This window comes from Petromyzon marinus, chromosome 28, assembly GCF_048934315.1.
Source record: "Petromyzon marinus isolate PM22_M1 ecotype Great Lakes invasive population chromosome 28, UKy_Petmar_22M1.pri1.0, whole genome shotgun sequence".
In the NCBI taxonomy this organism is placed as follows: Eukaryota; Metazoa; Chordata; class Hyperoartia; order Petromyzontiformes; family Petromyzontidae; genus Petromyzon; species Petromyzon marinus.
In genome coordinates this window covers 8,808,212-8,823,001 of record NC_133694.1, presented here as the reverse complement: position 1 = coordinate 8,823,001, position 14,790 = coordinate 8,808,212, and the positions used below count along the sequence as shown (strand labels likewise).

At 44.5% G+C, this 14,790-nt stretch overlaps 1 protein-coding gene across 2 annotated transcripts; it reads right to left on the bottom strand.

Annotated features, from left to right (window-relative positions):
- Window positions 1–2,815: 2,815 nt before the first annotated feature.
- Window positions 2,816–12,352, bottom strand: MRPL51 (mitochondrial ribosomal protein L51). 2 transcript variants are annotated; one of them, XM_032962333.2, is made up of 4 exons: window positions 12,246–12,352; window positions 8,599–8,709; window positions 8,357–8,464; window positions 2,816–6,280 (listed from the first exon to the last, which is right to left on the bottom strand). In XM_032962333.2, exons 2-4 carry the CDS (start codon window positions 8,687–8,689, stop codon window positions 6,084–6,086), a joined length of 396 nt encoding a protein of 131 aa, XP_032818224.2. In that variant the 5' UTR covers window positions 8,690–8,709; window positions 12,246–12,352; the 3' UTR covers window positions 2,816–6,083. The 2 variants fall into 2 exon arrangements, with proteins under 2 accessions (XP_032818224.2, XP_032818223.2); XM_032962332.2 differs by having other exon boundaries at window positions 12,183–12,283.
- Between the last annotated feature and the right edge of the window lie 2,438 nt (window positions 12,353–14,790).

Below are 14,790 nucleotides of genomic sequence, written 5' to 3'. Positions count from 1 at the left end.
TGATTCCTGAATGTTCAAAGATTAGACCTGCAATGAAAAAAAGTTCTAAATCCATTTAAAAAAATCATTCATGCATGTGTAATGATAGGGTGACACCTGTCGGCCGGGAGTGGTAATTACGTTCATGGCCGCATTAAATTATGCCTTATTATGAGGGGGGCGTATCTGGGGTAAAGGTGAAGGGCGTGGCCAGAGGTGGATTTTGGCCGCGCCGGGGCAGATATTAGGGGGACCGAACCAGAGGTTCCAGAGGTTCGGTGCTGCTGCGGGTCCTGGGTCCTGGCTGCGTCGCTGCTCGTCGTAATCTCTTCGTCTCCGACCACGTGGCTGATCTTCTGGAAGACTCTCTCCGTCGCCGTCGCTGCGTTGGTCAAACAGCTCGCGTAGCGAAGCCGGAGATGGGGCTACGTGCTAGGGTCGCCTATGTGTAGCTGCATTACACAATGCATCGCCCAGTATGCTCTTAATAAATAAGAAGCCTTCTACTCGACATGTCTCGGAAGTCGCTCACTACACATGCATCAATGTCAATCAGTTTGAACATTATTTTAAATAAATTAAATTAACCCTATGCGATTTGTTAAAACACATGTAAGAACCTGATTTGTCCTGAGCTTTAGGCCAACCTGTCATCATCAGCCATGATCAATCCACTGCTTTATGGAGGCTTCCCCTGTGATGTAATAAGACATATAGCACTTGCAAAACGAGATGTTTTAAAACTATATGAAATTTTGTTTAATTTTACCAGGTAAGGCCCACTGAGGCATATATAGCTTTTTCAAAAGCGACCTGGTCACAAATGATAGCTCAACGAAGTGGCTCATTGTGCAGAAATGTATAGCAGCCAAATACTCTAAACGCATGTTGATTCAAAATGTGGAGGGAAAAACCTGTAGGACCCGGAGAAAAATCCACGCGACCACAGGAAGAGAGATACGCAAACTCCAAATATCGGCGTAAGGGTCAGGATCGAACCCACGACCTCCTCCATACCAGGCAAGGTAGTTAACATCTCGCCACCGTGGCACATTTCATCACTCTATGTGCTCGATGGATAGTACTCCCAGACGCATCCCATTGCTTGGCTGCCACTCCATCAGTCTTGACCATCAGCCGTCAACCCTACAAGCGACGCCTTTTACCGGAGCCCACTTATCTTTTCAAAGTTTTAACTGCCTTCAACGTGTATATCTTCTGGAAGCCATGTGTTAATCTTTCCGTTTCTCAATGTTATTCAGAGCATGCATTCCTCCGTGCTTTGTGCACTTTTCAGCTTTTGTTAATTTTTTGTTCGTCAATGTCAATGTTTCTGATCAATGTCATAGCAAGGTAAAATCCACCTGTAGTGAGCAACTTCCGAGACACGACTTGTAGAGGGCTCCTTGTTTATTTATCACACTTTACAGGCAGTCACTGAGCGACATATACACTGGGCTACGTAGAGCTGACCCCCTCATACAGCCACATCGCCAGCGTCTAACTATACAGCTGGCTGACTAATACAGCGACGACGATGGGGACCGTACAGCGGATCGGCCACGCGGCCGGGCGATGATGAAGAGATGACGGCGAAGACAGCGACGGCAGCCAGGACCCGAACCGCCACGACAGCCCCGAACCTCCGGTTACCTCCCCCTTTTATACTCCTCAGTGTGGCCAAGCCCCGCCTCTGGCCACGCCCCCCTTCTAGAACTCTCATGCAGGTTCCAGGAGCTTCCCGACTGATCCCTGCCTCTGACCCTTGGCCCAGTTATGCCCCCCCCCCCTTAAGGTTGGCTAAACAATGATAATTAAAAAAGGCTGTTCTTGATTTACCTGGTAGTTTACGTGTATGTTCACTGAAGCAGCAACTTCATGACTTGCTTGGCCTATGATTACTTGCAAGGAAATAAGACAAAGCATCTATCTCCCATTTACTCTTTGCATACTACCTGTTATGATATATGCTTTATGAAACACGGTCAGTCAAGAAACACATCAAACGAAAATGGAAGTGCACAAAGCATGGACAGATACATGATTGAAATAATATGGAGCACGCAGGTTAATAACGTCAAACTGTGAGCAAAATTGGACTTCAGCAGGACACATCATGGCTGGAAGGGAAGATCACCGATCGCCAAGAATTACAACGAAGTCATAGCCAAGCCTCGAGATTCGTCCGTTGAGGAGATGGAGTAACGAAGACAGGTCATGCGCGAGTGCTGGGTGGATTATTTCATGGCAGCACTGTGTGAGAGAGGTGGTCGCGATTTGGCGGAGGTCTTCATCCAGCAGTGGATCGACAATGGCTGTTGATGATGATGACACATCTCTGGCTACTATGGAAGGACAAAGTCATTCGTGAAGTGGTGATGTTGGATGCCAGAGTTGCTTTCCTGTCAAACCGGGTTTGCTCTTTTTCAGCAGGGAGGCTTTCAGTTATTGACAGCTCATTTAAAAAAAACACACACCCATCCCACAAGCATGACTGGTACTTTTTCACAACTGAAACACGGCCAACCAAAACAATCATTAAATTATCCTAAACGCTTTGTTTTCACAATGGATTTAAACTTCAGTGTTGTATATCGTGGCACGCATAAAGGCATCTTGTATATAATGAGGGGAAATAAAACATTTTGTTGGTTGCTTAAGAACCCATCTACTTCTTAATAATGTACAGCTTTGTGTAATGCCATCTGTAGAGCAGAGCATCTAAATTAACATTTTAGTATGCACATTAAAAGCAAAGAAAAAAAATCTAGAATTCACCCACCCCAAGACTAAATATTGTAAATGAAACGTGGAAAAATCAACCATTAGCCTCATATGCCATGGAACAGTTTATTCCAACATGAGATGTACAGAGCTTTGGTAATGCATCTAATTTTGCCCAAGTACAAGTTAATCGAGAAAGATGAACGTCCTGTACGCAGTTCTCACGCTATTGCAGGCAAATGCCCTTTTCTTTTCACAAGATGTCTTACGCCTCCTTTGTTACGCGAGCTAAATTGGGTCTGCAAGCAATGGGGCATACCTAAAAAAATACCCGTCCAACTATACGCGACTCACCTATCGAGTTAACAACTATCGAGTTAACTGTCGAGTTAACAACTATCAAGTTCCCACCTCTCCGCTGTGTGGGGACAAAGGAAACGTTGAACGGGAAAACTTTTGCAAGGTCTCATCCACCTTGAGTTGGATCATAGAAGCTAGACATGTTGAAATGGACTGGCACTCAACTTGTTTCAGTAGAATTCCAATTATCTGAGCAAATTGGACATTCCTTTTTTTAGATCACTGACTAAAATATACCCAGAGTAGAGAAATCCCCAGGCAATTACTAGTGCTGTGGATTAGAAGGGGCAAAATGACCTGGTTTTTGGAGTGTAAATTTTCCACGTCTAAAAAACTTGATCAAACCACACACAAGCCTTGCTAATCACCTGTACAATGCATAGCCGACACAGGGAATTTGCAAACTTTGGACTGGTTCTCAATGCCTCCGTAAAAAAAGGCCCTCTATCCATGTACAGCATGTTGCTGGGTGTACGTTACCAGCATCGCGTTGTGCCAAAATGCTTTATGTGTCACCAGACCTTAACCAGATCAATCTTAACACCCCTGGTGGAAATACATCTCGGGGAGTGCTAGCAACAGCAGTTTAGGAGCAGCTTCATTACATTCTCCTTAACACTTCTTTCGGTGGGGTTGGACTCATTATTTATTTCCGTTGACACAAAATGTGGTCAGAATTTGGGAACCCAAAAGCATCTGGAATTTAAAAGCAATTGCGAGTTTGAAAAATCGTCAGTTAATTTAGCAAGAGCTCTCAGTTGTGTGTGTTGTGTTCAGTGCACTGGGAGATTTGAGCATACACACAGAAAACTGATCGTTCTTTAATTTACAGAACTCGTAGTTGTTATTTTACTTTAGGATTTGTCAAGATGTCAGGAGACAACGTTATAGTCTTGCAGATAAGAACGTGGGCATTCACGTGACAGCAGACAACGCGATTTTGTTAAAGCAACCATGCATGTCCGAGTGGGGGCACCGTTTGAACCGTAAAACCCATGTAAACTGGCCGAGCGGTCTCTGGCTGAGTGGTCAGCAATGCTGACCACTCGATTATACGGCTGCATTTAGGACAGCGATCCATCTTGCCGGTTGCGAGGCTGCAAGCTGGCAAGGAATGCAAATGAGAGCGTGTGCAAGACATTTGGGGCGTGATCAATGTTGCAGCACAGGAGCACATATGGACCGTGCGAGCAACAATATAACATAGTTTTTTAATTCAAAATTTGGAACGATGTACGTGCTTTAAGAGTCACACTGTTTAAAAAAAAACAAGTTTTTTTTACTCACATGTTGTCACGCCACGACTGATTAACATTCCGGTAACATGAAAAAGCGGCCAACTCACTCGCTAAAAATAAACTGTTGATTGGAAATTGTTGCATGCCACGGATGGCAAACAGTGGCCAGATGCAGTCCTTTTCCCAAAACATTCCCGAAATAAGCCAAGTAATAATAAAAAACAAATGGCAGTGTAGCGCATTATCAAGTATTTACACATATATGCCATGTAAAAAAATTCATTCGTGTTTAAAATTCCAACAACTCTGAGATATATTTTTTTTACGGGAATGTTAAGCACGTGGGCTGATGTTAACTGAAATGAAGTTTAAACCGTGCTGTCAATAAAATGTCAATCGGCAGTTTATTTCTCATATGCATGAATATATATGCATTACAGTCATATCAAAATGTACGTGGACTGCATACAGTATATATAAGAGAGCATTAACTCATCAACAGTTACATTTTCGGCTACATTGCATTACGAGGGAATAATAAAGGAAGTTTTGCCCAAATATGAACCCTGCCAAAAATAAATAATCGTTGTTTATACGTCTTGCTTACAATTAGGCCGACACATTTAAACCCCAAGTTAACCTTTAAAAAAGTGAAAGTTGCTCAGTTAAAGAATGCAAATATGCACGTATTCTGTTCGTATGAAAATAATCAAGACGGTGCCAAAGACATGTTGGAACAGGGCACATAACGGCCTGCTTGACAAGAGCTGCGTCGGTATTTCACGGGGCAACTAAATGTCGAGGGATTTATTATTTTGTTTCCTTTATAAACTCCCCCTACACCCTACCTTATAACTATTGGTTGTGGTCACTTTTTTTAGAAATGGAATTTCGAATTAAATGTTAACCCTTGACATCAGTGACTTCACCAACACTCAGGGAGGGAGGTTAAATCATGCCTTTGACCAACATAACTTTATTACTGCACGTATGCCACATTCAAATGCGAGGGCAGTGAAAATGAATGAACGAAAAATGTAAGAAGCTCTACATTTTGCAAACAATTACCCAGGTTGTGTTCAATGAGTTCAAAGCTCCATTAACAAAGTTAAATCAGGAGCAATCAAGGGATATCGCTGAAGCAACATTGTACTAAGAACGTCCAGAAGCAACATCAACAATGTGTTCCTGACAAGAACAATAAAATAATTTTAATTACACTTCAAAACTTGCTTTGGACATTCTGTCACACAAAGCCAAGGTATGCAGCCACAAGAGTGATTTTTATTTGAGATTTTAATTCAAGTGACCATCTGTTTTTGAATGTTCATTATATATACCAATTTGAATTGTACTGCATTGAACACTTACATCGTGCCTGATTAAGTGGGAATGGCACATACGATGCTGATACTCGATCACTGTACAATTCCTACCACGGACAACGAACGCAACTCAAGCCAATTAAGGCATAAAAAGTTGCGGCTGTATAATCCTCGCATTAAACAATCAAAAATCAAACCCACAAATGAATCTCCGAGCGTCCAGTATAACCACGCGAGCAGGAGAGTACTGTAAATTGTTTCATTTCACAAAGCCAGGTTATTATGTCAACGCAGGGCGCGTTAACGCACCTATGTACAGAGACGAAAAAACTCCCAACGCGCTGTCGCTGAACAATCCCTTCAGATCGCCGCTCGCAAAAAAATTCCCACTGTCGGGCGACTGTCGAACGAGGCGGCGACCCAACAGACGACAGTGCAACCCCCGGCAGCGTCTTCCTCAGCGGTGCTTGCCGTAGCGGTTGAAGCGCTTGTACAGGAAGCGAATGCGCTTCTTCAGGTTGTGCTTATCCTCCTCGAACATGCGGCTGCCGACCCATCTCATCCGGCGGATGCAGCGCTGCAGCTCGTTGCCCCTCCAGCCGCGCAGCCACGCGGGTCCGCTGATCAGCTCCTTCGGGTGCATCTTGAAGTCTCCTGCGAGCGCACGCGGTAGGCAGGCACGCACGCGCACCGCGTCAATCCCCGCGACGTCACAGCGGGCGCCACCAGTCTCGAACGGCACGAGCGAGGGGTAGCGGCGAGGTCAAACGCACCGCGTGGGGCAAGGCCCGCGCCGGGAGTGGGAAGTCCGTGGTGGTAAAGGAGAGCACGACGACAATGGCAGCAGGCTATGAAGGAGAAGCTGAAGGGCGGTTTCATTGTGGGTTTTTTTGGTTATTATACACCGCAACTATACCCGACAACCCCTTTGTCAATCCACTGCTGGATGAAGGTTTCCACCTTGCTGTCTTGGTCATGGGGGGGGGGTTGACCTTACTTCACCACGCTGGTCAGTGTGGGTGGTAAAGGTTGGGGGTGGCGCCCCATGATTGGTTCAGAGTCCGCTAAATACCGTGCGCCACTTCTCCCACTGCACACTCTAATTAGGCGATTACTTATTAATGTGCAGCATTGAGGTGCATTCACCAATTCAGCAGAGCCATACGTAATGTTGATGAATACGTCAAGACAATTTAATTTCCCTTCACCATATACTGTATCCATTCTATGTGTCTACCTTACAAGGAACAACAATGTTTTACTCCTCTGCAGATGGAAGGCTGGTGTGTTTATACCCAATTAAGCCTTCAAGAGTTGAGCTGGAGTTAATTGAGTGTTGTAATGCAGTTGTCAGCGAGGAGCCTCACATCATCAGGCTGGTAAACCAGAGAGACCTGCCTTATACCCACCGGGCACCCAGGACTCAAAACACAGCTGTTGGCTTAATGTTCCTTCACAAGTATCATCCCCTGAACTTAAGCCTATCAGCCACAGGCAGTAAGGTTAAAAAAAAGATTTCATGTTTCTATACACAGCATCAGTACAATCACTCTGACGGCTCGAAAGTCCTGTCCCACTAGTCTCTACACATTTCTTCCTTGAGAAGCGACCCTGCAAGTGAAAGCTATACTGCACAACACTTGCTATAAATCAGCAATAATGACACGACAGATAAAAGCCCTGTGGTAATAGCCACTGCGAGCAGTTAGCTTCTGTCCTCTGGCCTCAATATAAGGTTGGCTTGGCTCGTCGTCCGAGTCACCTGCGTCGTAACAGCGCACAGTAATCATTTGTGTAACAAGTGATGGGTGCGAGCAACCAATTAAAACACCACCACCACATAAAATAGGTGGACGTCAGTGGATACGCTAAATGCATCCAGCATCATTGCTATAAGATGCTGGATACAAAATAAACATCACTCATTGATTTTGATTTAAAGCTTTCGTGACTGCAGGGATTCATATTCTTGGTTCTTTCGGTAAAGTCACGTAGAAGGGAAACAATAAAATAATAAAAATATAAAATAATAAAATTCTCACGACGTTTCGACTGCAACACAAGCAATCATCATCAGGTGTAAAAACCACAGCAAAACTTTTTCCAAATTTTCTTGCTGTGGTTTTCACACCTGATGATGATTGCTTGTATTGCAGTCGAAACGTCGTGAGAATTGTATTGTTTTCTATTTTTATTATTTTATTGTTTCCCGTCTAGGTGACACTACCGAAAGAACCAAGAATATCACTCATTGATGTTTGTTTTAACCTGAGAGATAACGATATAACGGCAAGTGTACTCTATTTTATAAGCGTATGGATATCTGCCGGAGTGGTCCCGTGATGGATACTCGACACGCAATAAGATCATGATTTCAAACGCCAATCACGTCCGACTCGGCAAATAACCTCAGTAGGGTCATTCAAACTTTTACCATTTTCTCGGAATTTCACCGTTGTTGTTTTTCCCCGGAGAGGCTGGTCCTCCACAATTCAAATGCAGAATTTCTATGTCGGCCTCAAGAGCTGCCAATAGGTCTGAGCTCCACTCCAAGCTTGTTTTAGCACGACTTTGACTTTGGCAACGGACCGTGCCGCTAGGGATATGCCCGTTTGCCAGGAGCTACGTGCACCAACACTTTGGTTCCAAATGAAATCTGGCTCTGCACAAGTGGCATCCGCCATCCAACTTCTAAAACTGCTTGCTATGGCCCTTCATGAGCACACTTACCGAGGATGCCAACGTTGTCATAGATGCCGAACAACGCCCGCTTCTCAGTCCACCGATCGACCTTCTGTGGCACCGGTGAATAATGCGACTTAACCAAGCTTGTTGCTCCTGCGGGAGACGGCACACGAGCAGACTTTACTATGCGACAAAATCAAATAGGTCTTCCAATGCTTTCAAAGGCACACTCTAAAGCGAGCCATCAGTTAATGTCCTAATCAACGTCAAAGGCAAGTGAAAAATACCGAGAGAAAAGTCCCTAAGGTGCTGAGTGAAGGCAGACGGTCTCCATATCCCAAGCAGGAGTCTACCAAACGTTTGCTTGACCAAAGCCATTCTTCAGCACCCGGCTTTGGCTGCAAGAAAGGAACATCCATTATTAAAAATGTCAGTGTGTTACAGTGACATGTATTGATTTTTGTGTATGTCAAGCTGTCAGCCGTGCAGTGCCCATTTTACACAATGCACTGAGGCTTGAATGCACCTCAAGGCCATCATAAAATGCAAAAACTCAAAGCCTATAGGAATTCTTTCATGAACCCAAAGCGCAGTGGCCGACCGGTTAGCGATCTTGCTTTTGGGTGAAAGATTTCCAGTTCAAATCCACCCATGTCCACTTCTCCAGCAACGCACTATCATGTGTGCGCCTTAAGGTAATTTGTGTGAGCCTTAAGGTAATTTGTGTGAACGTAAAACATCCCCGAGACTTTGTGTTCAAGAATAATCAATTGTATATGCCTCTTATATTTTTATTTCACATGTAATGTACCAGAAGGAGATTGCTTTTTCTTGAATGTTTTGGTTCTGAAAGAGAGAGGGACAAGTCTTGCCAAAGTGCTACAAAGAAGGTTTGGCATATGGTCAATTTAGAATCAGAATCTTTATTTAGACTGCAGGAGGAATCCGATGAGCTATGAAGCTCTTTTTCACAGATGTCCAGTATGGGCGAGTCAGCAGAATGAAATACAAAACCAGGTATCAGGTATTCAACCTCGAATACAGTGTACATGTACATTATTTGTGCGAGGATGCAGTCATATGGAGACTCTCACAAGAAAAAAAAGTGGAATTTCTCACGTGACTCTGGGCCACCAATGGAGGTGTGTACCGCCCCCATACTGATTTGAGCAGTGAGACACTATGCAAATTATATGCGGTATTATAACATAATCTAATAATCACATGCATTGATTACTAGTCCAGGGGTCATCACTCTCCGTTGACCCACTGTACATGTAATGCTGGAACGGCCTCTCATCCACCTATAATGTCAATGAACGTGTCTTAAGACAACATATTATACACATTGCAAAAAGCAAGCCATTATATTTTTATAGGAAAGCCCAGGGATCAGCAAGCAAAATAATAGGAGGCATTTTGTTCGAATTCGGTGAATACGAGATTGTCTCCAACAAAACGCCACGAAGCAGTCCTCAAAGAGCTGCATGTGGCTTTGGAGCCGCAGGTTGCCAACGCCTGGTATGGCCAAAACGAAAAAAGGTAAAATCACCTTCAAGGAAATTGCTAAAATATTAATAATTTACCATAGAGTAGAACAGTCACAACAGCGCCTTCTTGCAATTGGGACTCTTAATGGGTGTTCGGATGGGCAGCTGTTGGTCGTGAGTTCACTTGGAGGATTGTTTGCGCACTGAAACTTGATTTACTTGAGTAGCTGTCAACTTTAGATTTTGTAAAACTTTGTTCTTGTATAAATCATATTAATTTTATAGATAAATGTTTTGATTTTCATGGTTGGTGTTTGCACGATTGTGACGGTTCACCAATCTTGGCTTACAATCCCAATTTCTCCTTTGCAAAAAAAAGGCCTTGCCTCAATGGGCCCCCGTCTGCTGATATTATAAATCATTATGACCAGGGCTTAATTTCTAAACCAATATTTCCCAGATCACTTGTAAGGCTGGAGTAAGTTGCACACTGTGTTGCGATCGAAACGTCGTGGGCTTTTTGCTTTTATTATATTTTTTAGTAAATTTAATTTTATCGATATTTTTATTTTATATCTACGTGACTTTACCAAAAAAAAAAACAAGAATATAGGTTGCACATGTCTAGTACCTACAGACATAGCGATATGCATACTTGATGTGGTGTGCCAGGTGGGGGAAATATTTTCCAGGTCATCGACCTGTTACAAACATGCCTGAATTAAAGCCCCACTTATCATTATAAAGACACGTTGGCAATCAGCTAAATACAATGGGATATTTTTGCCAGTATCAAAGTATGAAAAATGAGAATAGGTTTTAAACGTTCTGGCATGATATATCCCATGCTATAGCGGCTCACCACAGAGCTATAAATACTATGATACGTGCATTGTCTTCGTACTGTTCGTCTTTTGACGCTCTCTGGTCTGACACTGGTGAAACTAGGCCATAAAGAACAAGGCTATCTCTGGTATATGCTAATCAGTTTAAAAAACAATGTATATATTATCAGAGCATATTTGTTTTGCATGTTCACAAGTACCGTGTGTGGTTAATGCAGACTTTATTCCTTGCAAAAGGTATAATCTATTTGGTGTTTGAACATCTTAACGCCTGATTTAAAGCTTTCGTGACTGCAGGGATTCACATTCTTGGTTCTTTCGGTAAAGTCACGTAAATAATATTTTTATTATTTTATTGTTTCCCTTCTACGTGACTTTACCGAAAGAACCAAGAATATCTTAACGCCTGTTTGATTGCCTGTTATTCTTTCATAGCTAAATACTACTCAGTTAAAATTCATATTGATTTCTGCTAAAACCATTTAACATGCAGTTTTTCTTTCACGTTTAAAGCATAAAGAGTAATGGACTCAATCCGAGGTGGATCGGTGGTGCAGTGGGTTAGCCGACTGCACTATGAACCAGGTAACCCGAGTTGGATTCCTGGCTAGGGCTAACATAGGCGGCGAGTGATAGCTGAACCTGCGGCTGAACCTGCGGCTTACCCCAGCCCTCCCCTACCCCAGCCTTCCCCTACTCCAGGGGTGGGGAACCTTTTTTTCTGCCAAGGGCCATTTGGATATTTATATAACATCATTCGCGGGCCATACAAAATTAACAACTTAAAAATTAACCTGCTATATTTGGTCAAACATTTAATTAACTCGCCCCTAATGCGATGGGCTGGAACTGCCTCTCTTTGGCGAGGCGTGGTGATGATGTTAGCTGGTATTGACGATGTTGCTGCTACTCGCAACTGCTTTTCCAGGTATGCTCCTAGATTTATTGAATTTCGAGTCCCGCCTGCGGTTGCCTTGGCAGGGCCAGAGACCCAAATGATTCCGCGGTGCCTCATACGGCCCGCGGGCCGGAAGCTTCTCCACCCCTGGGCCTACTCGCACCGCGGTGAAGTATGGTCAAACGAGTACTGTACGACCAAAACAACGCACCGCCACCAAAACATGGACTTGGCACAAACGCTATTATTACGGAATAATGTCAACAATTTTAAACTATGTTCGGCATCACCGTTGGCGTTGCTCAAACCACTGCTTGACGAATGACTCCCTGAGCCGGACGAGTACACGGGACGCGGGGTACACAGCGGTGCTTCCTCGTTACTACGTCTGTGTACATCTTTAATAGAACACTCATTTAAAAACAACAGGCGCGTTCCAACAGCAGCGCGGACACATTCGACCTTGAGTCATTTGCAAGCGCACGCTGCTTTGGGCCTAAGCAACCGCCTCGCCTAGAACACACACAAAAACATACACACACGCGCGCAACGCCACACAAGTCCTCCTTAATCTTTTTAGACGGGACGCGGTCTCTCCGCTGCCGGGGGAACTCTAAAGCAAGCAAAAGGCGGCGCACCCTTGACGAGTTTACGAGTTTACGAGGCGAAGAGTTTGAAGGCACCACCGCCCGTGACTGTACCTCTCAAGAGCCGCACGCGCACACTTCGCCCCGCCCCCCCGGTGACCCGGTGACGTCACACTGTGGGCGGGTCGTAATCGGAACTTCAAGCAAGAGCCGAGCGCTGATGACGGACGCTTGGGCTGCAACCCGAAACGTCGTGATTTATTTGATTTTATTTTTGCACCTACGTGACTTTACCGAAAGAACCAAAGAGTATGGATTCCTGCAGTCACGAAAGCTTCAAATCAAGATTGAAGTGGCACTTATCTATACTATAAATACAACTTTTTATTTTTGTATTTTTAACAGGTAGCACGGCCCACTGAGCTGTGTATAGCTCTTTTATTTTAAGACGAAGCGACATGGTCACAAGGAACTGACTTATCGTGATGTGGATATGTATAGTAGCCAAATGCTCGAAACGCGTGATGTTGCTTCTGAATGTGGAGGGAAAAACGGAGGACCCGGAGGAACAAAAAATCCACGCCACCACGGGAAGAGAGAGACACGCAAACTCCAAATATACAGCAGCAGCAGCAGGCATCGGGGTCGCGGATTGATCCCACGATCTCCTGCACACCAGGCGAGGGAGTTAACATCCCCTAGCCACCGTGATGATGATGAGAGAGAGACACGCAAACTCCAAATATACAGCAGCAGGCATCAGGGTTGCCGATCGATCCCACGATCTCCTGCACACCAGGCGAGGGAGTTAACATCTCCTAGCCACCGTGATGATGATGATGATGAGAGAGAGACACGCAAACTCCAAATATACAGCAGCAGCAGCAGGCATCGGGGTCGCGGATTGATCCCACGATCTCCTGCACACCAGGCGAGGGAGTTAACATCCCCTAGCCACCGTGATGATGATGATGAGAGAGAGACACGCAAACTCCAAATATACAGCAGCAGGCATCAGGGTTGCCGATCGATCCCACGATCTCCTGCACACCAGGCGAGGGAGTTAACATCTCCTAGCCACCGTGATGATGATGATGAGAGATAGAGACACGCAAACTCCAAATATACAGCAGCAGGCGTCATGGTCGCGGATCAATCCCACGATCTCCTGCATACCAGGCGAGGGAGTTAACATCTCCTACCCACCGTGATGATGATGATGAGAGAGAGAGACACGCAAACTCCAAATATACAGCAGCAGGCGACTGGGTCGGGATGGAACTCACGACCTCCTGTATATCAGGCGAGGTAGTTAACATCTCCTAGCCACCGTGATGATGATGATGAGAGAGAGACACGAAAACTCCAAATATACAGCAGCAGGCATCAGGGTCGCGGATTGATCCCACGATCTCCTGCATACCAGGCGAGGGAGTTAACATCTCCTAGCCACCACGGCATCCATCTGACAGTTCACAAGCATTGGTTTAATCTAGCTTGACTCCTGATAAGACACTGCATGTACGTGCGATGTTGAACTTCTTTCCCACCGTACGTAGCCAACCTTGCTAATTCGAGGTGCGGGGGAAGGGCAACAAACTAAACACAAAAACACAGTTATTAAGAAATGAGTTTGCAATCCAAGTTTAACAGTGAACAGCTCCCCCAGTGTCGTCCTAATATCGACATTGGGACAACTGGGCGATCCTCATCCTCAGCGAGGCTTTCCTGGGTAAACATTCACAATAAAAAAATGATATTTAAATGTGCCATCAGCGCCACCAAAAAAAAATAAAACCCCAACATATCTCGAGATAAAGAGATGCTCCCCCATGTTTTTACCCATATGGTCAACGGACAAAATAATGAGAATAGGTTTTCCCCTTTTTTCTGGCAACAAAACAGGTGTTAAGATGTTACAACACCAAACTGAAACCTTTTACAAGGAATCATGTCTGCATTAACCACAATACTTGTGGTCAGAATGCAAACCAAAAACATACTCTGATAATATTTGCATTACTCTTTGAAGCTGTTGGTCCACACCAGAGACAGCTTTCTTTAGAGCCTAGTCCAGGGGTGGCAAATTTTTTGACTAGCGGGCCACAATGGGATCTAAAATTTGACAGAGGGGCCAGGCCAGGAATAGATGGATGGAGTGTTTGTGTGAACTAATATAAATGACATGTAAAAATCATTACATGAAAGGATTTGGCCTTGAACAGGTAGCAAAGCATTTATTTGCAAGGCAATTTAACAAATTGCACGAACATGAACAATAGAAAAACATGTCGTAACTTCTGGTCAAAGTGCGCCATCTAATGGGGAAATAGGGGCATTACAGGAGAAAGGTAAATTTAATTTAATAATAATATTTGGACAAGTTCAGCGGGCCGGATTAAAAAGCCCAACGGGCCGTATACGGCCCGGGGGCCGTACTTTGCCCATGTCTGGCCTAGTCTCAAACGGTGTTCGACCAGAGGACGCCAAAAAGGGGTACACAGCGCAAAGACAATGCCACTATATTCTTAGAGTAATGAGGGCTCGGGGTGAGCAACTACATCATGGAATCTCCTTTGCCAGTATTTTAAATTGATTTTCTGTATCGACACAAGCACTGCTTCCCCCCTATGTTCCGTTTGGAATTGATAAAAAGCTA